General features: G+C 46.0%; 1 protein-coding gene across 14 annotated transcripts in view; it reads right to left on the bottom strand.

Moving 5' to 3' along the window:
• The window catches only part of SPATA13 (spermatogenesis associated 13), a 159762-nt gene that overhangs the window by 21923 nt on the left and 112303 nt on the right, over nt 1–25536 (bottom strand). For 8 of the 14 annotated variants that reach the window (XR_013945476.1, XM_080577302.1, XM_080577303.1 and 5 more), the window contains exons 2-4: nt 23723–25510; nt 11292–11654; nt 8851–8995 (exon numbers count right to left, since the gene is read on the bottom strand). Coding sequence is in view for 12 of the 14 variants with exons in the window: in XM_080577302.1 (XP_080433428.1) it covers nt 8851–8995; nt 11292–11654; nt 23723–25510 (2296 nt within the window). In the remaining 2 variants the exon portion in view is untranslated. Of the gene's footprint in view, nt 1–541; nt 6139–8850; nt 8996–11291; nt 11655–13528; nt 17288–23722; nt 25511–25536 lie in introns of those variants that run through there. The other 6 variants (XM_080577308.1, XM_080577309.1, XM_080577298.1 and 3 more) reach the window with 5 other exon arrangements.

Raw genomic sequence — 25536 nt, 5'->3', positions numbered from 1 at the left:
TAAAGACTCATATATCTGAGCACTGATAAACTTCTCAAATACATCCCGTAAAACTTCCTGCAACTGCTTTATTAAAAAATCTGCGAATAAATAATTCATAAAATCGATTTTTCGCTTATAAATCAACAACAAAAAAATCATCCCAGTGATTCTTTATACATCATTCCTGCACCATCAGTGCTGCCTGCTGGTTCGTTCCAGTAACGAAGGCACATCAAAACATCCTAATTCGTTTAGCTCCAGATGAAAAACGAGTGCAGTTTCGGGACTGATCGCTGCTCATTATTCCTCACCAAGCCCACATGCCTGCATTGTCTGTGTAGTCACGCTCGAGCGAAAAGCAGCCCCTCGCGCTCTGTGTCTGCTCCTCTGCCGGCGAGCGGCGGGGCTGGGTCGCTCTGACGGGATGCAAAAACTCACTAAACTTAAAGGGACGATGTGGGACCGACCGTGGTCCCCTGTCACCGCCGCCAAGCCCCCCTCCGTCGCAGCAGACCCCCTCAACCCACAAAGCGAAGCGTTCCCAACGCTTCATACTCACACGTACCCATCTGTAGGCTCTCCAGGCTCCAAAACCTCGCCATCCCACCGCGGGCTACCATGCTGCCGCCGCCCGGGGCCTGGCCCTTGGGGCCCGGCAGGGAAGGGTCGTGCCTTGCCCCCACAGCCACCTCACCTCACCCCGCTGCCCGCTGGAGGCCGGGCACGGAGGGTCCGGGGGGAGCCGGGGGGCGACACGGACAGGCTGGGGCTGTGGGGCTGCCGGAGGCTGCCGGGTGCTGGTGGGGAGGGAGGGCCGGGAAGGCGGCGGGAGGCGGCTCCCCTGCTGTGCTGGGGAGGGCCTTGGGTTGTCGGCAGAGAAGGGCGAGCTCGGTGCCGGGTGTAGCCGCCACCGCTCAACGGGAACGGCCGGAGGGGCGCGGGGTGTTCCTGGCGTTGCAGCAGCAAGTATCAGCCCATCTCTGTCACGTTACGCCAACTAAAAGTCCAGCAGGGAGCAACAAAGGAGGGTTTTTTTCGTTCGTTTTTTTTTTTGCGTGGCTGTTAAAACTTCTGCCGTGCTGCTAAATGCTGTGTCATTATGTAGGGCACGGGCAGCAGAAATGCCAAGGCTGCGGCAGAGTGCCCCACGGGAGAAAGGGGGGGGATGGAGGCATTTTCTCACCCAAACCGCAAGCAGGGAGTGGAAACAGGGTGCCCGAGCAGCGGGGCTTCAGTACCCCAGCTCCTTTGCTTGCCCCAGCTGGGCATTTACCTCCCCAACCTCCGTGCTGCTTCGCCCCCATGTGTGGGTGAGCAGATGTGGGAGCTCCACAGCCCCCGCTGCACCCCATGCTCATAGGGTTTCCACGCTGCACGCATGTCACAGCCCTCCAGTGACGAGCTGGGAAGCTCCACCACCTTCACGAATCATCCTCCACCTGCACGCCATGTCATCGCTCGGCTCAGCCCGTGCTTTCGCTGGGGCCTGCCTCCTCCAGCGGGACGCTGGCCGAGCCATTTTCGCACACAGACATCTCTCAACACCCACCGACAACCACGTGGCTTCCCACCAGCCTCGGAAGGAGGCTGAAAGGCCAAGCATCACACTGCAATGTTAATGCCATCTTCTCACAAAAATCCAGACTATGCTGCCCTTGACTGGGGACCGGGAGGAATTCCTTTCTGAACTGCCCAACTTCCCTATTATTTCTTGCCGTAGGGAGACTTGGTGGATCGCACAGTAAAAATAAGGTACTACGTATTACAAGATGCTTACTCACATACCCACGCATTCTTCTCAGAATCAGTAAAACACAACTGAACAAACAGGAACCAGCTAAAGAAACACTCGTGTATGTCACTGTGAATTGCCGACAACCCTGGGACCTGCAAGTGAAGGCTTCGCGCTTCTCAGCAGCCAGAACTCAAGCCCTCAGCCATGTCAAAACCCTACTTGCAGGGGAAAACACGGCTGAACCGCCATGGGAAAACCAGATCGAAACCCACGCCACTCTTCGAGAAGAGACATTAAAAATGATCTCTGAAAACCAGTCTTATGGCTTGACTCTCACAAACTGGAACAGAACGGGTGCGTTTGCCCGATGAGTCACAAAGCGCGACCGTGGGCCGCTGCCGGGCGGGGAGAGCTGTTCTCCCTCCTCTGCACGCTCACAGCTAGCAATTGTGTGGCCCTAAACGGAGCTGCCAAAGTGCTCGTTTGGGGTGAGCTGGTGGAGGGTTCATTTCCTCACCCCATAAGCCGGGGACAGGCGGCACGGGCTGTCCTTGGCAGTGGCAGCCCAGCTACCATGCCCAAACGCATGCTGAGCAGGCTTCCCCAACACTGAAAAGACTGCAGAGAGCACACACTAAAATACCAACAGCTAATTCACCACCTCGTGAAAATCTGGTTGTAGATACCCCTCTGGTGACTGATCCCAGCTCAGTGGTTTGAGAGCAAGCATGGGAAGTTGAAACACTGCTTTTTGGTTGGCTTAAACAATCTGAGCAGACTGCAGGAAGTACAGAATGTGTAATAAATCCTAACATCACTCTGAACATGTAATAAACCCTACTTTATTCTTTCCTCAATATTCTGATGAGGCTTTACGTAAGAAAATGCCATGCCCCCATCCCAGGGCAGACCAAAGGTCCCTCCAACCCTCTGTTCTCCCTCTGACAGCGGCCAGCAGCAGATGCCCAGGGAAGAACATAAAACCAGACGAGGCATGTAATGGGTTTTTTCTGATGTACTTTCCTACAGCCCAGCTATCTGCAGATCAGAGGCAGATTCCTCCTGGGGCAGAAGTGGTATCTCGGTGTTTAATGAGCCGATTTTTTCAAATCACTTTCTGAATTTCTGCAAGCTTTTGGGATCTGAGATATCATGTGTAGCAATTAGTTCCGTAGTTTAATTTTACAGAATATGAAAACCATCTTTTGTTTTGAACTTACTATCTGGCAATTTCATTAAGTTCTTACATTACTGGAAACAATAACAATTATCTGTTCATTTTCCCTATGCCAATCAGTGTATAGACATTTTTTCCCCCATTGTTCTTTTTTCCAAGCTGAAGAGCCCAAGCCCAGTTAATCATTCTTCACACAGAGACACTGAATAGATTTTCTTATCCTCTTTGCCTTTCTCTGTGTCGTCCCTTGTAAGAAATGCCTTATGAGGTGGAAAGGAGCGGGTAGATGGCCCCCCACACACCACACCAACGGCACAATCAGGCTTTCTGTTTTGTTCTCTGTTCCCTTCCTACAAACTCCTGCCCTTCTATTTACTGTTTTGACGGTTACCATGCGCTGAAATGACACTTTAGTTATCTAATACAATTGCAAGAGCTTCTCCTGAAAGGAACCTAGTTCAAAGTCCACTCTTCGGTAAGCACGCCAGGCTTGTTTTCCTCCATGTGCGCTGCCTCACCTTTATCAACCCTGAATGTCACCTGCCACCAGTGAAAAGCGCTGTGCCTTCCTAGTGTGAAATCCTTCTGCAACTGTTCAAGCAGCTTCTGTTTTCACTGCTGTGAATAATTCAGCCCACAAGCAAAAACCGTAATTTCATTCTGCACCTCCCTCCCTTCCCACGTTATCTGCGAAGACACTGAACAGCCGAACACCGGCGCAGTCCCTCGCATCTTCACTCGTGGCCTCTCCCCTTAAGAAAACGAACCACTTTCCTCCTCTCTTAGTGCTTCATCACTTGGATCCTCCCACGTGGGACGATCTTCCCTCTCATCCCAGGCCTCTATTAAGAGACCATGCCAAAGGCCTTTGGAAGGCCCAACTAAACTATACCCACCGAGTCTCCCAGTCCTAGCCTCACTGATTTTTTCAGAAAACCTAATCGATCCACAGGGCACAACTTCCTTCTACATAATGCACATTGACCCTTCTTCACCCTAAGGGTCTACCACTGTTGTCATCGCTCTCTGTGATATTATCTAGGTACTAATTATATTATTTTTATGTTTTATGTACTATTATGCCAGGCTCACTGGTTTACTGCTCTCTGGCTTCCTCCTGGTACTTCTTTACAAACAGTTATCCCATCACCGCCTTCCCCCTGCCTTGTATTGAGGCAATTTTAAGCAATGAATCCCATGCTGGAGACAGTAGCTCTGCAATGCTATTCCTAAATCCCTGAGGAGTTCTGGTTCTGGCAATTTGTTACTATTCATTTAGTTACTCTAAAACTTTTACTGACATTTCAGGACAGACCGCTATCTAATTTGAGCTCAGGTTTTATTTCACAGTCACTGGCAAGGCCTACAAGCTGTCTGCCAGTCTGCTGGGTTCTCACATTTTTGAAAATGGACTTCACTTTTATATCTTTAGCAAACTGTTTCTATTTTCTATTTTCATCAAAATCACTAGTTTATTTTTTCTATTCGGATACAAATCAGCAATCTGAAGGATGCCTGCTTCTTCTTCTCGTTGTTTCTTTTCCCTTGTGTTTAATGACAGAACCCTTTTCTGGTATTTCCAAATTCTGTTTCAACAAGTGGCATGAGTTTGCTCCAAGCATCTAATATGCAGTCCTTGAACACTCTCCATGCTGCCTGCAAGCACTCAACACTTTTGTCTACTCCTTTAAATTCCTTTGTTACACAAGTGACTTCTCATTTTTAATTCCTTTCCTTCTTTTAAATTAAAACACATACTGTACTGGACTTTTTTACTGTCACTCCTGAAAGGATATTGGTTCAGAGTGCATTATGGATTCAGAGGGCAAGATTCGGTATCTGTCTAAATTTGGCCAATGAACTGCACCCCAAATTCTCTGTGTCCTCCAATCAAGGTCAACAAGCTCAGCTGTAGAAGCATCCCACCCTTGCAGAGTAGCTCTTGTGTGCTCCTGCACACATGCCTGAGGAATGATTCAAGAATTGTCTCCCTTGCTGTAGGTTTGCTGGTTAGCTGCACCAAGAAGTTATTTATGGTACACCTAAAAATATAGTTCTGTGCCCCATTATAATGCTTAACGCAAACAGCAGTGATTTAAGTCTCTTTTTATGACTGTGTTTGCTGCCCTTGACACTTCTCAGATTTCATTAGTTTGTCACATTTATTATCATCATTAGTGTGATCTCAGGCGGTTCATAATTTAATCCCGTTACTATACTTTTTAGTATTTAGGCATGGCATTCAAGACCACAGATCCTGTGCCACTTGCTGATACAGTCAATTTGTTAGCTTTTCTTTAATACATTCGAAAAACTCTTTCACTGGCACAACCTTTTCTGTTATTCCTATAAAGCTTGCACAATGGTAATATTCTCCAGTGGTTATCCTCCTTCGACCACGTTTACAATATGCCTATTATGCCATGTAGCTCCTTTAAAATATGTGTATTTCTCTATCTCTTTAAACTTCCACTACAACTGGCAGAGTTTCCAGTTTTTCTAAGTCATTTTTAAACACTTGTCCAAGAGCTCCTGATTATTTTGTACAGTTTTGCCAGCTTCTGCCCCATCCTTTGTTGGAGGAAGAAGTGATCATTGACATTACCTGTAAGGATGCGTTGTCCCATACTGTGTATTACTTCACCTTGCCAGCTTTCCCCTAATTCTTTGTTTAGAAACTACTCTATAATCTTGTGATTTGCATGTCAGCAGCCTGCTTTTGTTTTGGCTTACAAAACAAAGGATCTTTTCATTTCAAATGTTCCTCGGTTCATAAATAATCTAAATCTCCCTCTTTTTTATACCATTTTCTGCGTGAAGGTGCCTGAAGGTACAAAGGCCTCTCTGACACCAAGCATGGGATTGGCAACATTTCGGACAACTTTACCATTGGGCTCCTGGTCTTCTAGCTCCTAACCGACAGCTTCAGCTCTGCTTCTAGTGCGTGCCTCCTGTCCTGCTCACAGCGACCAGCTCCCCTCCATAGCCCGGAGGACTGCCCAGATGCACCAGCTCCTCCCAACAGATTGCTGGGTCCTGTTTGCATCACCAAGCTCAGGTATCTATGCAACTAATGATTCCATCACCCACCAGCATAGGTTTTACCTTTTGGAGTCAGTTGACTCCCATCCCTGAAAGGATCAGAGCCATCACCCTCCACTCCAGAGGCTTTTCTGTCCTCAGCAACACTGGGACTGCCTAGCCGGTAGGGATGGATTGTGTGATGCCGCTTGAACTCCTGTCAATGAGCCTTTCTGCCCCCACCCGAGCTTTTCAGACACCCTGGCTGCAGAATACAGCAACTGGCCTCCAACTGCCACTGAAGAAAGGAATAGTCTCCCACAGGTCCTCTGCCACATCTGTCAGCCCTATGCAGATATTCGGGTATCCCACACAGTACTGTACAATTGGGGTAGGAAACAGAATCAAGCCCTAGACCACCACTGCTTGTGATGGCAGTTTGACAGTGCATCTCTTATGTAGGTACCCACATTTAGACTAAATTTAGGTGACTTAAACTTGAGCTGAATCCCACCCCTCCTACTTGGAGCTGAGGCTATCCAAAGAAGTTCACCAATGAATTTAGCCAAATTCAAGCCCCACACCACAGTATGTGAAAAAGACATAGTTTTAAAGATACTTATAAAAACTTCCTCTATTGTGATAAATTGGTAACCTCTTTAATGTAATTTAAGCTTGTAACCTGTAAGCACAAGACTAGCGTTGAGTCTCAAGGCAAGTTTCCCTTAGGTACTGTCTGGTTTTGTCTCCTACAGTATGATGATTTACTGTCTTGTAACAGCTGTTTTCTAAAAATTTATATCTCCAATTCTACCTCCCATTGTTATAAAAGTAGCCATACAATATATTAGGCTTTAGCAAGTCACTAAAATAAGATACCACTGGTTTTCAAGGCTTGGGTTTAGAATTCCTGCCTATAATAAAGGGCTTTTGTGTTATCAAATTTCACTGTATATGAGCAAACAAAAAACTCTCACATGTTCAAAGACAAGGAAATGCCTTGTGAATTTAAGAGAAAAAGGAAAGAGATCAGAACGTGTGACACTGGTCACTTTATTATTTTCTACTAGAGCTACTTAAAAGATCTCTGCAACTGCCTTTAAACTGTGAAGCCCATGATATTCCCCACTTGCCTTCAGGGCTTTGATTTAAAAAGCTTTTCCTGTTCAATGTCTATGTTTATTGTAACAAGTCATGAAAGTCACATCTAGCATAATCAGTACTGCTTTAGATTTATTGTCTTGAAAAGTGGCAGAAATCTTGCTTTGTGCATTTGTCATCATGATGCTTATACTGAGGAGACCAGTTATTCTAAAGCTACATATCTGGAAATATACTACTCTCAGGCAGTTGTCTAGGTTAACTAAGTAATATAATTTCATGTGATTTCCATATACAAAATGGAGAGGAAAACTAAAATTAAAAAAAAATATATAATTCCTACTCTGTGATACTTAAATAATCTCTTTTTTCTAAACAAGGTCATGGCAAACCTGGTAATCTGTTGGTAGTCTTTCTCAAATCATGGGTAGAGACACCGTGTGGTCATCTCAGCAAGGGTTGCAGAATTAGATGCAATTCACCTCTATGTCTAATGTAGATCATTGATTATACTGAGGTACCTACAGCAAGGACATGCTCCAGACATGAATTTTAAAGTAGTTCCCGATATTTTCCTACAATATAAATTAAAAGGAAAACACTGATATTGCATATATAATATATCTCATTGCCATAGGTAGAAATTATGAACTCTTTTTCTTGGAAAGCATGTTCCAAAAAAACCTGCCCAATATTCATGCTCTATTTTGGGCTGGAAAATGCAGTTTCAAAATGTTCTTATACAAATTAATTTGTAGTTGACAGATTTTTTGAGCAGAATTTTGATATTATTAGACTAAAACTTAGAACCATCTAAGCCAAGTACTAGTAAATATATGTACGACTTTAACACAGAAACATTGAAAATGCTATTTGTTAGGTTCCCTGCTTCAGTCATAGCAAGTCCTCATCCAGACATCTTTACTGATTCTATGCACAGGGAGGCAGAATGAAGGCTCCCAGCAATGCTTTTTTCACTATTATCAGTGAAGGATCTAAAGTGAACATTTTGCCATTTCTGACACTCATCAAAGAAGCACGAGTAACTGTTCAGATTATGCTCGCAGTGAAAGAACACAAATTGCACTAACCCAGGCTCTTCTCATATCACCTGCCAAAAAATGTTCCACTAATACTAGATATGACTTTATATTAACTCCTGACAGCATTGCATGCTAACAGCAAACAATTACAGAAAAAACACACAGGACATATCAGAGGCTGATAAAGAGTACTGCTCTTTAAGCAATCTTTTGCTTAACTTTGCCTAAAAAGGCAATCTTTTCCAAGAACCTGTTAAACCACAGATCTGTTAAAATCTGTTAAATCTGTTAAATCACAACACTGTAATGTACCAGAAACCTGTCTGGGCTCCATTTACCCAGAGTGAGCAACTGCAGCTGCACACACTTCTCTGAACCAAGTTGTTGAATTATTTAAGGCTTTTCTACCTAGGAAGTTAAGCCAAATGCACGACAACAAAAAATGTAAAATACATGTGGTGTGTCTATGAACACAAGCACATTACACCTTATTTCCTTCATGTTCCATTTTTACCTGTAGGCAAGTATGTGAACACTGACAATGGAAAATACAGGAGCACAAGCAGTATAGTAAACTACAACGTCACACAGCACGTGTGAAAAACAAGTTTTACATGAGCACAGCAGGATAAGCTACTGATGAGAAAGATAAAGAACTGAGCGACTTAACCATGTACTACTTTGCCACAGAGTTTGTGTGCACCTTTTCCTAGTCCACAGTGATCTATTTGCTGACCAAGCTGTGATAGGAAGCCGAGACCCAGGGAGTTAAAAGGACTTGCACATCTTACCATTAGATGTTCTCATCTGCCGCCGTCGCCCAACGCGGTCCAGGCCGATGGGGGTGCTCTGTGAGAAGGTGAGTGGGCGGAATCTGGCGGAGACGGCTTTGTAGGGGGGCACCTGGTGTGCAGGAACCGGCGGCCGTGTGGCAGGCTGCAGGGAAATAGAGAAAATCAGGTCTCAGTAAGCAACCTACCCCGCCAGCCCAGCTTGGGTGCAAAGAAGAGTCCCTTCAGGTAGTCCAGCTAGTTACAGGAGCAGTGAACACTCCTACTTCAAGCACCTGATGTTGCTTAAACTCTACATCATGTACCCACCATAATCACGGTAAATATTTTATAATGTTACAGCTCTTTGCTAAATTAAAAACTCTAACGCCTCCTCTTACAATCAGGCATGCACTATAATTTTCATCTTGTAATACTCCATCCCTAAATGCTCTGGGATCTAACTGATTTCGGGCTGACACTGTAAACACCCATCTGAATAGTGGAAGAATGACCAACAATTAATTCTACAGCTGGAAGTTGTGTTCATTTCCTGGGATGCTTTCTTTTTTCAAATAAATGTATTGCTTTCAAGTGAAATAAACTTGTTTTACAAGACCAAAATAATTGTCTAAATGATCCCCTGCTCTGAAGATCCCAGGAGTCACATTAAAAAGAGGTAATACTTCGTTTACTTGTAACTTTATGTAGAAGACAATTTCTTTTGTCAAATCATTCATTTGCTTAATTATGATTAGAGAATGTACCTATTTGCAAATTGAGTCTAATTTTGTCATCCCTGAACAACTCCACGCTTGAACAGCAAAACCTCGTCATACAAACTTCAGAGAAACACGTCTTTAATCTTCCCTTATCTTTCAGTGATTACTGTTCATAGGCCCTTTTATCGAGTAATCTGAAACATCAAGGCTTTTTTTATGACCTGTTGACACTGTTAGGAAATCAATGATTTAGTATTCTTTGAAAACTGCTTCTCACACCTAAGCTGTCAGATGAAAACAAAACACAATAAAGAAGGAATTAACATTATGCTTCTAAAATATTCCCTTGGGTATTCAAAGCTGCTAAGAATAAAAATCAGCAAGGTGAAGATCAGTCCTTGAAAATCCCACATAAAATACTTCTTTCTACGCATGTATTCCTGGTTCATTATTCCTGTTTTTGCAATTCAGCTACAAATTTACTAAAGACTGCCAAAAACCCCAACATTCATTCATCTCCTCAGTACTCTAGCAATATCTCAGGATACTAAGTAACAACAAATAGTAAATCTGATATATTGCATCAAATAGCTAATAGAAGTAATGCTAATCACTGTAGACAAGTAATTGGCCAATTAAACAACAAAGCTATTTAATTCTGGGCAATTAATATTTTCTTGGAAGGCTTTAATCCAGAGTCCTTCCTTCCCCAGTGCTATTACTCAGTGGTAGGCCTGGGAAGGCCATCATTTGGCTTGAAAATGTGTCCCTCTTGGGAATGCTCCATAGCTTTGGTCTTGACCACAGCAATCTCTTCTTTTGTTGCTTTATTAACTTGAGAACTACTTTAGGAAGCACTAGAAGGTGAAGGACACCTTACAAGCACAAAAGCCTTTGAGCTCTGTAACCTCCTACAGGACAGGGCCATCACTACCAACAGAACAGTAAGTTCCTCTACACATTGTACCACTTCAAGACTACCTCCCTGAAAAAAAGGAGCTATTTTTATCTTTCGGAAGTTTTATATTTCTCTTACCTAAGCCAACAGAGCAGGCAAGTAAGCATATGAGTACTGGTCAAGTGCTAGCTGAACCACTGACTATTTTCCTTGGGGCTTCCTACATTCCAGAAGGTCAATTTAGTAGTACACAAGCAGGCATATTTTCACGTCGCCAGTTTTCTTAACTCTTTATTTCATTAATTTCTTAATTTATTACCAATTTTCTTAAGCGACTTCCTTATTACTTTTAAGTACCCTGGATATGCCAATACCAACATTTTGAACACCACAGCTAATGCCACATGTTTTGAACAGGCCTGTTTTTGGACATCATGAAATTACTGACAATTATTATGTTATTATCATATTGTTTGTAGTCCGCTGTTCCTCAGGCCCTACACCCTGCAAGGTGACTAAATACACAGATGTATGACACACAGGTGAGCTCTTACAAACCAATACGAGAAGTAACAACCATTCCAAGAAAGAAACCAGGGTAATTTACAATACAAAAAAGATTATCCCAAAGTCAGTATCAGGTTTATTCCATGCTGTTTTGCTTTTTAACAACAAGACAAAGTAATTAGTGACAAGGAAAGCAGAATTGTAAGTATATGAAGTCAGCTTGACAAAAGGGAAGGAAGAAAAGGAAGCATCCATTCTATTTTCTAGGTTGAAGACAGAGACAAGGAAGTGAAAGGGTCTTCTGCAGTCTGCAGAGAGCACATCTCTTATCTTACTTGTGTCAGCAGACCTTCTATTTCTTCTGCTGGACCGCTTCCATAGAAATTGACCCCACCTATCACAGAGATGGGTCTTCTTTTTCGCCCTCTGTTGTAGCCTACTGTATTGCTTTGGATTGCAGACCCAACAGAAGCCAGTCGTGGCTGATTTTCTCCATCCGTGCAGTCTGTCTTCTGTGACTCCACAGCAACTGCATCTTCAGGTATAGAGATACTTCTGATTGACATTTGGCCATAGTCTGAGAGAGGTCTGGGCCGAGACCTTTTTCCAGAGCTCCATCTCCTGGGTGTGACCTTCTGTGTGTCTGTCTTCTCTTCATCCTGGGATGAGGACTTCTTCCAGTGGTCATCAGAAACAACCTTTTTAAATGTGAACAAGTCAAATAAGCCACAGAATTTTCTCATACTTAATCATTTGTGAGTTTTTCATACGGCAGATCAATTTAGCATTGCTAAAGAGAAAGCGTTACCACAAATATAATAAATACAACTGACAATTCAGGAAGACGGTAACTTTACAAGGAAATACATCATATGCTGTTTGTGCTAAGTAAGGTTAACACTACATCATCAGCACCTCTTAGGCAAATAACATCACTAATACCATTAATATCTCACCTATGACTTCTGCAATAGGACGAGGACATATCACAAACATTGCATTCACTAAATCAGGTCTGGCACTCAGTTCTTCATGCACACAAGTAATATGACACATGTAACTTCTGTAAAAAAAAATTCAGCCCACACATATTCCTCTGCTTTACCCCTACCCAGTGATGAAAGTAAGCAGTGAGGCTCAGTTGATGGTTTGCTGATGCCAGGTAACTGTAAGCTGATACCACGACAGGCAGTCGCGCTCCCTCCTCCCACCCACTCACACACCCTCACTTGTGTCAGATCTAGGGACTGCATGGCCCGGTGTGAGTCGGTTGAGCGAGCTGATTCATTTTGGAAGGGAGAAATTAATTTTCTCCCTGATTAGGAAGGTTATAGTCACACACAACAGAACCAGTGATACGACACTGTAACACAAATTTGGGGGAAATCAACCTTTTCAGAGAGGAAGCTTGGAAAATGAGCATGTCATTTGTATTTAGCAGCAAATTTGGCCCTATAGGCTAATGCCTATAGCTAACACAATTGTACTAGTACTGCAAGTTAGGAAATAAAACAGCCACAACTGAAATACTTATCCAAGGCAACATTTTGAAGGATTTCCGCATAATTGGAGTAAACTGCTGCAAGCTTCTCTAGCAAAACCCCCACAGTTTTTAAGAAGAAAATATTGCACATAAAAATTTAAATTCACTTCTCCCTCAAATTTCCAAATTCTCAGTGTTTCCTTGGCTTTTCCTGGCTTCTTTACAGGGAGTGTTTCTGGGCTGGGTTTGCACGACTGCCGGATTGGAGTCCTAACACCAATTCACTGCTGGGCAAGTGAACCCTGCTGTAATTTCTCCTATGAATTACAAACTAATTCTGACTTTTTGTAAAAAAAAATCAGCCTCCTTCTTTATCAAGACATTTTTAGACTGCCCACGTGCACTTATGACAATGTTCAAAGCTAATAAACATTCCAAAAGGAGAGGCTACATTTTGATTACCTCTGGCTACAGTTTGTTCCTCTGTTTTAGACCAGATGAAGGCATTTCAGGTGCCGCATTGTCAAAGCAGCCATTAGCCCAGAATCAGCCTTTTACAATGAAGCCTGTATAAGATGTCTCATCCTCTGTCACCTTCTGCTCCACATACCATTTTCAGCCAGGCCTGTACAACTCCAGTTAGCCTGATGCACCTGACAGTGGGCAGATTTTGCTTTTTATTTGTAAAACAGATTAAGAGAAATTTCACTGTATGAAACCACCTTAACTAGCAGGCAGAGTTAATAAATAGTCAGCATTTTAACACGATTACTGCAATGGAGGTATGAAAAATGATCCAGGTCCTTCGTTCTATGTTAAGTTCCTCCACTTACAACATGAAATTTCCTCTGAATAGAGCACTTGCACCGATTTGAACTCTGTGGTGCCACACCTGCCACTCAAGAAAGCTTCGGCTTCTCTGCAGGTTTTGGCCCGTGTCTAGCTTCAGGAGCTGAAGCGATTCAGCGGGAGCGAGCACCTGGCTGGCACAGCGACACAGCTCCCTTCAGCACAGCGGGTGAAGCTGGCTCTCAAAAGCAGCCCCTCGAGGTCAGAGCAGCAAAAGCACAGGTTAAGCAAGGTTCTTACCTCTGAATCAGACACAGGTAAAGGGTCTCCACACACACAGTGACTGAGAATGGAGCTCACTAGTGTCATTTTCTGTTTCTGTTTTCCAAAGTCTTGTCCGTAAGAGCCACAAGCGCGAACAAACTCCCTGCGTAACCAGTCAGGCAAAGTTCATCCCATGATCCTGTACTTTTAGACTGAGGGAAGGACACGTCACATGTCATCTCCTAATCTGCTTTTTACACCCTTATCTTGAGCAATAACATTTGCAAAGAGAGGACTGTTCTCCTGTAGCACTCCACCTACAGTAGCCTATCCAAACGACAGTGACATTTGTCTCTGTTGTGCAATAAACAATCCTGAAGGACATGTATTTTTAGGCTTAGACCCCTAACTGCACTGAAGAATACTAATAAAACAGAAAACATAATCCTCCCCTAGCAAAAAAAATCAGAGGAAACGAGACTGATAACCTCACGTTGCTCTAAGTGACCTCATCAAGCAAGAGGGACCTGATCAAGAGACGCTGACTACCAGTAATAAAATACCCTGCGTGTAACTCATAGGCTCCTGTACTTAGTCACTGAAGCAAGTTCCACTTGTCACCGGCTTTATACTGATATACCTCAAGTGACCTTCTCTTTTTTCAAAGAGAAATCGGGTTTATGTTTTACAATCTACAGACATGGGTATAGATATGCATGGCACTTCATGCAGGACAAAAATCAAAATGTCATGCACTGACTCCAGAATTGTAAGTGCTGGTCAAAAATTTCAACCAATTTCAAGACTCCCAAGAGGTAAAGGTTTAACTAAAGATGAGCCCACACTGAGTTTTCTGAAATTCACACCTGCTAATCTAGCTACAGCATAGGATTACCAATGTGAGCAATCAAGATCATTCATCTTGTCTTTTAGGCTGCATCCTCATTCATATGAGACTGCAAACACAAACAGCTCTACATATTTATACCAATGCAGATGAATAAATTTCACCCAGACACCCAAACATCTACAACAGTATTAGTTAAATTGCTGTATTTCAACCTTTTTTCTTTTTCCTGAGTCATGCAAGTATGACACAGGACCTACAGGGCCATCCTGAAGCATTTGACAGCTACTTTTAGGTATCGAGGTTCAGCTCCAGGTGCCAGTTCTGGGTTGCTGTGCTCCCCAGCTCCCTTACAGCACCCCCCAGAATGCCATCCCAGTGGTTGCAATGGCAGCTTCCCAGGCACCAGCACCACGGGGCCTGAGCCCAGCTGGGCTGAACCTCTCCTTTTCCTGTCCCAGACTGATTTTCCAGTCCAGGTATAGCAGCTTCAAGGGCTCGGTTCTGCTCACCTTGATCTGGCATCGGTACAACTCTGCTGCACTCAGGGGAGTACTGCTGCTGTTGGCATTCCTTGTTACTCATTAATACCAATGTAAGCAAGATCAGCATCAGGTGGTCAGGCACTAAAATCTTAACTTAGCCTTGGTAGCCAGATGAGAGCCAGGTTTTGCAATTACTACTTGGTGTGTATTTTATAAATTTGGCACCAAAAACTACCTCCAGAGGGAGTGTTGCTCAAGGAGAGAAGGATAACTTTCCATATCAGAACAAGATCTGATCTATACAGTACTGACAGTGATGCTCATGTGTAAGCAACTTATATGGATGCAACTTATATCACTGTAATGGCAAAAATTTGCCAGTACCTGAAATTGCATGTAGGGACTTTGACTGGCACAATTATATCAATCATGAGTAACGTCCCATACCCAACAGACACACCCGACTGCAGAAAAAGCCCAAACTATAAAACCGACCCAACACACGCCTGCTGCTGGTACACTTGTTGCACTGGCAACAGACAAACAATCCCATGTGAGCTTTTGATGATGTAGTTATGCCAATAAACTCCCCAACGAGAATAAAATCCCAGCTCTGTAAACACACTGGTGCCTGGGTAACACAATGGAGGCTCCTTGCCCACCCAGCTGCATTCCTACCATTACACAGTTGGATTTTTTATTCATATTTCTATGTCCTACCAACACAATTAACTCTTCGTAACTTACACATACAGAAAAGTATAAGGGGACGCTTAAATCTCTAGAAATTTGTTTCTCATCTGTCTTCTCCACCTCAATTCCCGCTTCCTTCTGCCTTTTTTTCTTCCTTAACTCCGAAAGAAGTTGCATTGCTTCTTGTTCTGGTATCTCTTTATTTTCCCACATAGGTACTCTATTTTTGAGCTGTCTGGCTGAAGTGCAGCCTCCCTAACTCCAGCAGCCCTTTTCTAGTCCAGAGAACAGACCAGATCAAATTCTAGTAATGTCTGAGAAGTTTCAGCACACTTGATCACTCCGTATTTTTCAGGAAACACTTGTGATAGATAATCAGCCCCGTTCTTCTGCAAATGGCAAGGCTTAAAAACAGGTACTGGAGTATTTATAGGGAAAAATCACAGACGTGCTATTTCGTGTAGATATCTCTGTGTATTAATCACAACTACATGCTTCCGTGTGCATTTAGGAGTCCATATATAAAATGTATAAACTTACGTTAACAATGACAGCTATATGCTGGTATTATAATCAGTGACTATTAAAGAGCTGATATTTCTGTATAACACAGGAACTGCCACTGTATAACACAGGAACTGCCAAATGCTCCTAACTCGGCAGAGTTATATTAGAACGGATTTTTCAGTTCATAGAAGCTAGCAAAAATGTAAAGGACCAAGTGCTCATGACCTAGTGGTCATAAATAATTTTATCACCTTCACTTAACTGAGTAAAAGTCCAGGCAGAGTGTCTCCACCCAGGTACATGATAAAAGGTAACCTTTGCACTTTTTCTTGTTGCTAAATAGCAGCTGGGGAACGCTAGTTGAAGTTCATTTATCATCACTACTAACTGAGGTTAAAAGGTTGTTTTATGCTTCATGGACATGATCAATATGGGCTCTGAAGTGGGGCTCTTGAATCCTTGTACCTCCAGGCAGATGTTGAAGGAGCAAAGTCCCTCCCACTGTAAGCAAAGAGCAGGTCCAAGACCACCTGATGGAACTGAACAGGTACAAATCTATGGGGCCTGATGCCGTGCATCCCAGGGTCCTGAGGGAACTGGCTGATGGAGTTGCCAAGCCTCTTTCCATTATAGTTGAAAACTCTTGGCAGCCAGGTGAAGTTCCTGGTGACTGGAAAAAGGGAAACAGCACTCCCCATTTCAAAAAGGGAAGAAAGGAGGACCCAGAGAACTACAGACCGGTGAGCCTCACCTCTGTGCCTCAAAAGGTCACAGAACAGATCCTCCTGGAAGCAAAGTCAAGGCACATGCAGATCAAGGAGGTGATCGGACACAGCCAGCATGGCTTCACCAAGGGCAAATCGTGCCTGACCAATCTGGTGGCCCTCTACAATGGAGTGATTGCATCAGTCAACAAGGGAAGACCAACCAATGTGATCTACCTGGACTTCTGCAAGGCCTTTGACACTGTCCCACACAGCATCCTGATCTCCAGATTAGAGAGAGATGGATTTGAAGGGTGGACCATTCAGTGGATAAGGAATTGGCTGGACAGCAGCACCCACAGAGTGGTGGTCAATGGCTCTATGTCCAGGTGGAGGCCAGTGCTGAGTGGTGTCCCTCGGGGATCTGTCCTGGGACCAGTGTTGTTTAATATCTTTATCAATGACATAGTGGGTTCAAGTGCACCCTCAGCGAGCTGCAGATGACACCAAGCTCAGTGGTGCAGTCGATACACCAGAAGGAAGGGATGCCATCCAGAGCGACCTGGACAAGCCTGAGAAGTGGGCCCATGTGAACCTAATGAGGTTCAGCAAGTCCAAGTGCAAGGTGCTGCACCTGGGCTGGGGCAATCCCAGACAGGAGCACAGACTGGGTGAGAGCAGCCTTGCGGAGACTTGGGGGTTCTGGTGGACAGAAAGCTTGACACGAGCCAGCAGTGCTTGCCTGCAGCCCAGAAGACCAACTGCGTCCTGGGCTGCACCAACAGAGGGGTGGGCAGCGGGTGGAGGGAGGGGATTGTGCCCCTCTGCTCTGCCCTTGTGAGGCCCCACCTGGAGGGCTGCGTCCAGGGCTGGGGCCCCCAGCACCAGAAGGATGTGGGGCTGTTAGAGTGGGTCCAAAGGAGGGCCATGAAAATGATCAGAGGGCTGGAGCACCTCTCCTACAAAGAAAGGCTGAGAGAGCTGGGGACGTTCAGCCTGGAGAAGAGAAGGCTCCGGGGAGACCTCATTGTGGCCTTTCAGTACTTAAAGGGAGCTTATAAAAAAGATGGAGGCAACATTTTTTTCTTCATTGGCAGATAGTGATAGGACAATGGGGAATGGTTTTAAACTAAAAGAGGGGAGATTTAGATGTTAGTAGGAAATTCTTCCCTCAGAGGGTGGTGAGGCCCTGGCACAGGCTGCCCAGAGAAGCTGTGGATGCCCCATCCCTGGAGGTGTTCAAGGCCAGGCTGGATGGGGCTTTGGGCAACCTGGGCTGGTGGGAGGTGTCCCTGCCCATGGCAGGGGGTTGGAATGAGGTGATCTTTAAGGTCCCTTCCAATCCAAACCATTCTATGATCTATGCAGATAAGCCATATAGACACAACCCCAAACAAAACTTGGCCATATATTTCTACAGCATTCTTAATGCTGGTTTACTTCATTTAACCTGAGCCTTGAAAGCATGCTTATCATAATCAAAAAGCCTAATGCTTTCCCTGTGAGCAATGTGCTTTACAAAGATTAGTGAGTTCACCTTCGTAACATTCACATTTCACAGATAAGGCGCAGACACAAAGCACTTCAGCAATTCAAATCACACAGGAAGCACACAGCTGAGCTGGAAATGACCAGAGGATCTCATGACTGTTCTTCGGCCTGAAGGATTTCCTTCGTCCTCTCCTCTATCATTTTACTCATTTCCAAAACCAAACGCAGCTGGCAGATTTCTGACTGGCAGAGGGCAGTTCGCAGAGACGTGCATTTGCTTTGCTGAATAATCTCATCAGACGTATAAAATGCAAGGGTGCTAAAAACAGAAAACAGTTTTCCGGTGTCTTGATCTGTGGGGATGATGCTTTAGCAGTATTTCACCTTTACTTCAGTATCTTAAATTAAAAGCAAGCATGTAGCATATAGTAAAGTAGCACTGACATCTTTTGAGTCTTTTCAGAGGATGTATAGGTATTAACAGCCCCTAAATAATCCCTATGTAATTTCTAAATCAATACTCGGGACACCCCAGAGCATGTAGGAGGACTGAAAATACTCATTTTCCTCTGATTTGGTAAAACAAACAACTTTTTCCAGGCTGCCTGTTGTCTCTGTAACATCCGCTGGCAAACCTCAAAAGCCAGCTGATTTGAAAGTTGAGCTTTCTGCAAACAAAGCGGAACATAAAAAGCTGTCGGCCTTGTACCCGTCTCTCCAGGAGGAGGTCCCCTGGCTCCCCTTCTCCCCACCCTTCCCGGGCAAAGCCCCATTGTCCTTGTCCCAGCCCAAGCCCAAGCCGCCGGCAGGTCCCAGGAGCAGACCCAGCCTGCAGCCTGCAGCGGGTGGAGCTGCCTTGGGCGACTCTCCGTCTGCAAACGATTACTTGCTCAAGCGTGGCACGAGGGCGAGGCCGCTGCGGTTGAGCTGGGGCTCGGAGGAGCCGAGCCTGCTGTGCTCCACCTCGGCCCCCTGCGGGGGGGGTTCAGCTGCACCCCCAGCAGCCCCCGGATGCCAGCAAGGGGAAGCGCAGGTGGCTCGGAGGAAACCCCGCGGCTGCCTTCCTTTAGTTTGGGCATCACAGCCTCATGGCATCACAGGATGGCTGAGGTTGGAAGGAACCCCTGGAGGCCCCTGTTCCCACCCCTGCCCAAGCAGGGACACCCAGAGCAGGCTGCCCAGGACCACGTCCAGGCGGCTTTTGGAGATCCCCAAGGAGGAGACCCCACAGCCTCTCTGGGCAGCCTGTGCCAGGGCTCCGTCACCCGCCCAGCACAGAAGTGCTGCCTGGGGCTCAGAGGGAGCCTCCTGGAGCGGGGACGGATGTGCAGCACCGACAGGTCAGCACCCTGCTCTGTGCACACACCAAGTTACACGGCCCAGGGTGCCACTCCACGGCCAGGGGTATTATCTCTCCTGACCAGGGTGAGCCACCTGGCTGTGCCTAACCTGACCCAGAACTCCGATTCCTGTCCCCACTGCCTTTTTCTCCCTCTGCCTACCAACAGGCACAGTGACAAATGACTGCGGGCTGCACTGAATGGCAGACAGCTTTGCTGCAGCACGTTGGAAGAGCTGCTGCTGTGACAGGAAGGAGGGCGTCCTTTGAGGGCTCTGTGCTCTAGCATTTCAGCGATCAGCTCTGCAGTTTGGGTTTGTAGCAAGGCACGGTGGTTTCTGCTTTAGCTCTGCACAAGCGCTCTTGGAAGTCATCCTCTGAGCAATGTACAGAGGTATCCTGTCCTGTTTGGGGCAGCTCAGAGAGTTCAGAGCAAATCCAGCATCACTTGGTCCCACTGAAATCTGCAGATGAGATGCTGCTGAGCACCTCTGACGGTGCTCTGCTGCTGTCCCCTGGCCACAGTGCCACCAGCAGTGACACCGGAGTGCTGGGACCTGCTGGGAGCAGTAAGCCCAGTTTACGTTCCCACCCTTACTTACTTAATCCTTCCCAGTTTAGCAGATTTTCAGTTACACAGATTAAGCTGATTAAGCCACATTCCAAATCGCATGTGGATGACCTGGAGATGAATAAATCCAATGCCAACAGCTCAGGGAGCTGGGAGCAGCTGACCCAGCCCTGCGGTGCTGGGCACTTGCAATTCGTAGTAGTTCTTCCATGAGTTTTACCCCCAAATTAAGCCGTGTGTGCTCAATATTCAGAGCCCAGAGACCCGTAAGGAAAAGATGAGAGCAGCAGCTCCAGCCTTGCTGTGTGCTACTGCAGGTCAGCACCGCCAGGTGCCCCTGCACAGGGCTGAGCTCTGGGGATCGCACGGCGTGGACAAGGCAGGACCTCCGACTGCTGCATGGCACAGACGTAAATGAGTCAACAGATCGATCCCAGAGCATTTAAAGCACAATCTGCAAATAAACTGGGACTCAGCGCTCAGTACAGAATTACCTCTTCGCTATAACCTATAATAATCTTCACTATAATCACTTAAGAGACATGCAGATAACGTGTGTATTTAAGTAATAAAAGGTCTCGTGCACCATGAAGCCAGATGCCAGCAAGGCACCTTACACAGCAGGTGCTCAAAGAGCTTGGGAAACACTAGGTGACATCAAATAATTCCTTGTTGTTTTTTTTTTTTGTCCCAAACTGTGTTGTTTATGCAGCCTTAGTGGCTGCCATGTGCCAGTCCAAAGCAAAGGCTTTAAGGTTTTGCTATTTACAGTGACATGGGGATCTTCTTCAGGAAAGTAAAGTCCAAATGTGAAATGGTACTTAATGCAGGGTAGTTTCTGCATTTGGGCATGCACGGAGATGGACCAAGTTCCACAGACTTCATTTCCAGACTGTAATTGTCTGGACAAGTGGGTAAGGGAATAAAATAGCTTTGCTTCCAGCTACTGCAGTCAGTCCTTAGAGGAGAACATGTTTGAGCCTGGCTCTTTAGTACCTTGCAAGCTTTGTAGTGAAATATGTCTCGGAGCTAAAGAGATTTTAGTGGCTATGCTGGAATACATACTGGCTTTTACATGAAATTCACATGAAAAAGAAGATGCATGAAACGTGGAGAGTATGTAGATTTGTCCGTCAAAACAGTGTACTTAAGGTTCAGACAAAGTCTTAAAAGTTTTGGATTTGCATTGCTCAGCATTACTTCTCAAAGTGTTGCTGAGAACAAACCAAGCACTAAAGGGTCACAGAAACAATTCTCTGGGTGGGTACAGTTCTATAATGCGGGGATGTAAGGTTAAATTAAAAAATGAATTGTAGTCAAAAGTTCAAACCCCAGTGACCTCACTGTGTGAGTATGTGGCATTCACTGAAGAGCCTGCAGGCTGAATAAATTCCAATTAAAAAATACCTGGCGTCTTTGGTACCAAGCTACCTCCATGCATGCTAGCGAGGAGGAGAAAAAGCGCAATGACACCCTCCAAAGAAATGGCAGGGAAAAACCACACCACTCTCCCTGTTTTGTACTCATGCTGAGTGCCACGGCTGTAGGGTTGTGTATGGGATGAGGAGCAGGTCTCGAGAGAAGAGAGGGCAGTGCTTACACCCTCTGCACACTAAGACTGAGGTAACCCCTGTCCTGCACGGCTCCTGCTTCCGATCTGTAGCTACCACCTCCAAAAATGTAGCTGTAGAACAGAGGTTTGGGTGCAGCTGCACCATTTGGGCGGACACGGCTGTTTTGCCATGCAGCAACACACAGACCACTCCACGTAGTGCCCGTGACAGAGGGAGGAGGTTTGGTCCCCTCACCACTGCCGTGGTGAGCACAGGACCTGTCCCCAGCCATCACTGTCATCTCCATCACCTCCTGAAGGGCTCCATCCTACAGCAGATGTGCATCCCATACACTAATGCAGAGCTGCTCCCAGAGCACGCAGCGTATTTTAGACAACTGAAACACGCTCACAAATAACCTAAAATATAAGATAAAGTTTAAATTGCAGGCTAGATAATAACAGAATGTGGTGTTAAAACTAAAACTGCAGTAACTTTTATCCACCCAAAGCACACATTCATTTTAAAACTTCTGAAAGGGAGCACTGGTTTGTGGGGAACCAAGGGGAGGGACGAGCTGAATTTCTTTTGTGTCATGAGCCCAGATCACCACTAGATGGTAGATGAGGAGCACTGATTTTCCTTCCCGTTTCGTTCCTGAGAAACACCGCTGACACATAAACCACCAGGGCTTCTCACCTCTTTGGCAGTGAAAGCATCTCCTTGCCTACACCCTTATGGGAGAGCTTTGAAAGACGGGTGGGTGGCTGTGGCAACCCTGGGACTCTGCGGTGGGGAATGATCCCAGAGCCCCAGTGTTTGTAGGTACTGGGCTAATTTTCCAACCTTACCATAGCTGCAGACAATAAACAAACTTGCTCTTCTCCAGTAGAATGGCAACGCTGATGAGAATGGGAATAACTATCATCTCCAGTCGGTTTGTAAAAACCACGCCAGGCTTTTAAAGTTATACGGCTTCACAGACATTATAAGACTACCTAGCCTGGGAGGCTGAAGCGTGTACAACTGCAACAATTACCTTTGTTTCTCTGAGACCTAAGGCATACGACATGTTTATTCAAACTGAGGTAGCTTAAAAGGTTAATTCTGTAACTGGTTTTCATGCAGACCCAGAGGGACCCTTGCCCTGACGCATATTTCCCAACGAAAGGCAAACCTCTGTGAGCTGCCTCACCCCAGGCAGCCCAAAGCCACGCTGCTGCACATGGCAGGGGCTGAGCTAAGCCATTTCCAGGATGTGTGTGACTGCCCTTCACCGACACTGCCAAACCACTGCCACTGCTCCGGTGGCGGTGCTCACACTGCCCCTCCTCCACGGGGCTTCAGGTTTTACTGCTGCATTTATCTCAGGGGTGCAGCGGCGCAGCTGCCCTTCTGCTGGGGGTAGGTACAATGACATGCTGGTGGCTTCCCCAACACTTCAGCAGCAACACGCTCTGCTGTCCGAAATCTGCGGGCGAATATCCAAATAGCTTGCACTCGGCATGGCCACCAAGGCACAGTGACAACATCAGCAAGGCCCGAATGTTTAAACCCCTGCACTGCACCGTTCACAACATACCTCTCTACAAATATCACCCCGTTCTGCAAGGCTTCCACGGGAAAAGCGTTTAACACTGAATCAGCGCTGCTTCCAAGTGCACCGACTCCTTGGAGACCTTTTGGCTGGGAAGAAATACAGCCAGACCCTGCTCAGGCTAGTAAAATCTGACAAGCCCACATGACAAGCTGGTATAACTGCAGGGTGTAATAAACTGCCCTTGAAAAAACATACATGAACAGCTTGGCTGCCAAAACTTTCTTCGATACTAATGTACAAAGGAAAAATAATTTGATGTTAGCTTCCAAAGAGAATACATTAAAGGAAATAATTACTGTCAGCATATTTTAGCAATAACAAGCTGCAATAGTCATTAGCATTCAGGTTATTTTGCATTGTTCGCGTTGTTTTGCATTAATAAAGACAAAAACCTGATGGGTAAATATATAACTTCTAAACGATTTTGCTTTCTTTCTTACCTCTTCCTTTTTTTCTTCTGCACCAGGGGCTAAATTGAGGCTCAGCTGAGAGTGGCTGCTTATGCCACTGTCCTCATTTCCATCATCGTAGTACACGGTTTGCACGGCGTCCTGGAAGCAGACAGGATTCCTGCCCAGCTTCAGCCCGGCAACCTCGCCCCTCTCCTCGCTTTCCATTGAGCTCAGCGACAGCGTGCTGTGACGGTCTGGGCACTGGAAATCCATATTGCACTTGACCTTCTCCACACTGGGGCTCTGAGGTTTTGGAGCAGTTGGCCTGACAGGAACGTGAGGATTTTCAGCTTCCCATGTAAACTGCTGGGCAGCTTTCGGTTCATCCGAGTCCGTATCAAACACTTCATTGGGAAATGGCCCGATGTCACTCAGAGTCGGCGACAAGCTATCAGATTCTGGGAAACCTGAAGATGTCCTGAGGTTTTTGTCTTCAGCACCAGCTACATTCATTTCAGCCTCTTTATCCTGTGCAGCTGCGGGGCTCTGCAGGCAAGGTGTTCCTGGTGAGGAAGAGTCTGGACTAGATATCGAGGAGGTGCATCTCTTTCTGTCATGATCAGTGCTACTGGAAACCCTGCGGGAGTAGTCATCGTGCAGTCTGCTGTTCGACCTCGTTCTCTGGGACTGCTCGCTGGGAGAAGGAGCTGTGCTTTTAGAGCCATCCTTCTTCCACGCGACATCTGCAACGTTGCTGACAAGCTTCAAAACTCGGTCAAAATCCTTTGCTCTGATGGGGCTCTTCCACCGCTTGGATCTCCTCTCGGGGTTCCCGCTAGTTTTGTCCGAGTCAGCAGAAGTAGCACTCGCAGTCCTTGCTGGCATTTGTTTTTCATTTGCAGCCTTGAGGTCGGTAAGGTTTGAGGTGGACTTCCGTTTGAACGAGCTTTTCTTCAGAAAGTTTAAATTATCCGAACTTTTGCTTCTTCGATAAACGATCCTGTTGTTTTCAGAGTCTTTCACTAAAATCTCACAGATCTTTGGCTCCGCGAGGACGGGAGACATTGGCCTCGTGCCGTTGTGATGGCTCTGGGCTTTCTCTGCGTCCAGCAAGTTTATGCGGCCGGCGCCGTAAGCCCGCCTGATGCTGCGTGAGCGGTGAGTGTTCCTCAGGAAAGACTCATCACTCTCCTCCGCGTCAGAGCAGTCAGAAGCCAAACCATCAACCGTGCTCTGCAAATCCTGTAAAGGTCCCGAATAGGAGTACCGGTTAGTCTGAACTCTCACCACTGCCCCATTTGAAATGTTCTTGCCTACACTGTTCTCGTTCAGGATATCTGAGCATTCCCTTGCTTGAATCCCTTGGAGAACAGACGATTTCAGCTTCTTGAAAGACCCCATTTTCCTGATGGAAGACAGAGCATTCCACGTGGAAGAGTTGCCCATCAAAATCAGAGACCGAGGCCTGTCGGAGCTGGAATTCGCCCGTTTCCGAGGGGTGGAGAAAAAGCGCATGATTTTGGAAGGGCTGAGTTTCTCGTCTTGTATTTCCTCTTCAAGACCGGTGCCGGTGCTGTACCCCCCATTACGACTGACAGAGGTTGTCAGGTTTGGGGGCTCCTTATTATCCATCACTATACAGGTGACGGTGGTGCCGCCATTCCGAAATGTGGTCATGCCCTCGATGCTGTACGCATGGAGGCGGAGGCTGGGGCAGCTCAAAGCCACGCTGCTGTCTCCAGCAGCTGCCCTCGCTGCCTCTCCTTCATCTGCTGCACCTTGGCTCCTCTTGCTTCCACGTTCGCCGGGCGAGGTGAGCTCCTCAGGCTGCACTGCCTGCACCAAGAAAGCAAAGGCGCCCG

Source organism: Anser brachyrhynchus (assembly GCF_964034855.1).
Source record: "Anser brachyrhynchus genome assembly, chromosome: 1".
Classification (NCBI taxonomy): domain Eukaryota; kingdom Metazoa; phylum Chordata; class Aves; order Anseriformes; family Anatidae; genus Anser; species Anser brachyrhynchus.
This window is presented reverse-complemented; position numbering and strand designations above follow the sequence as displayed.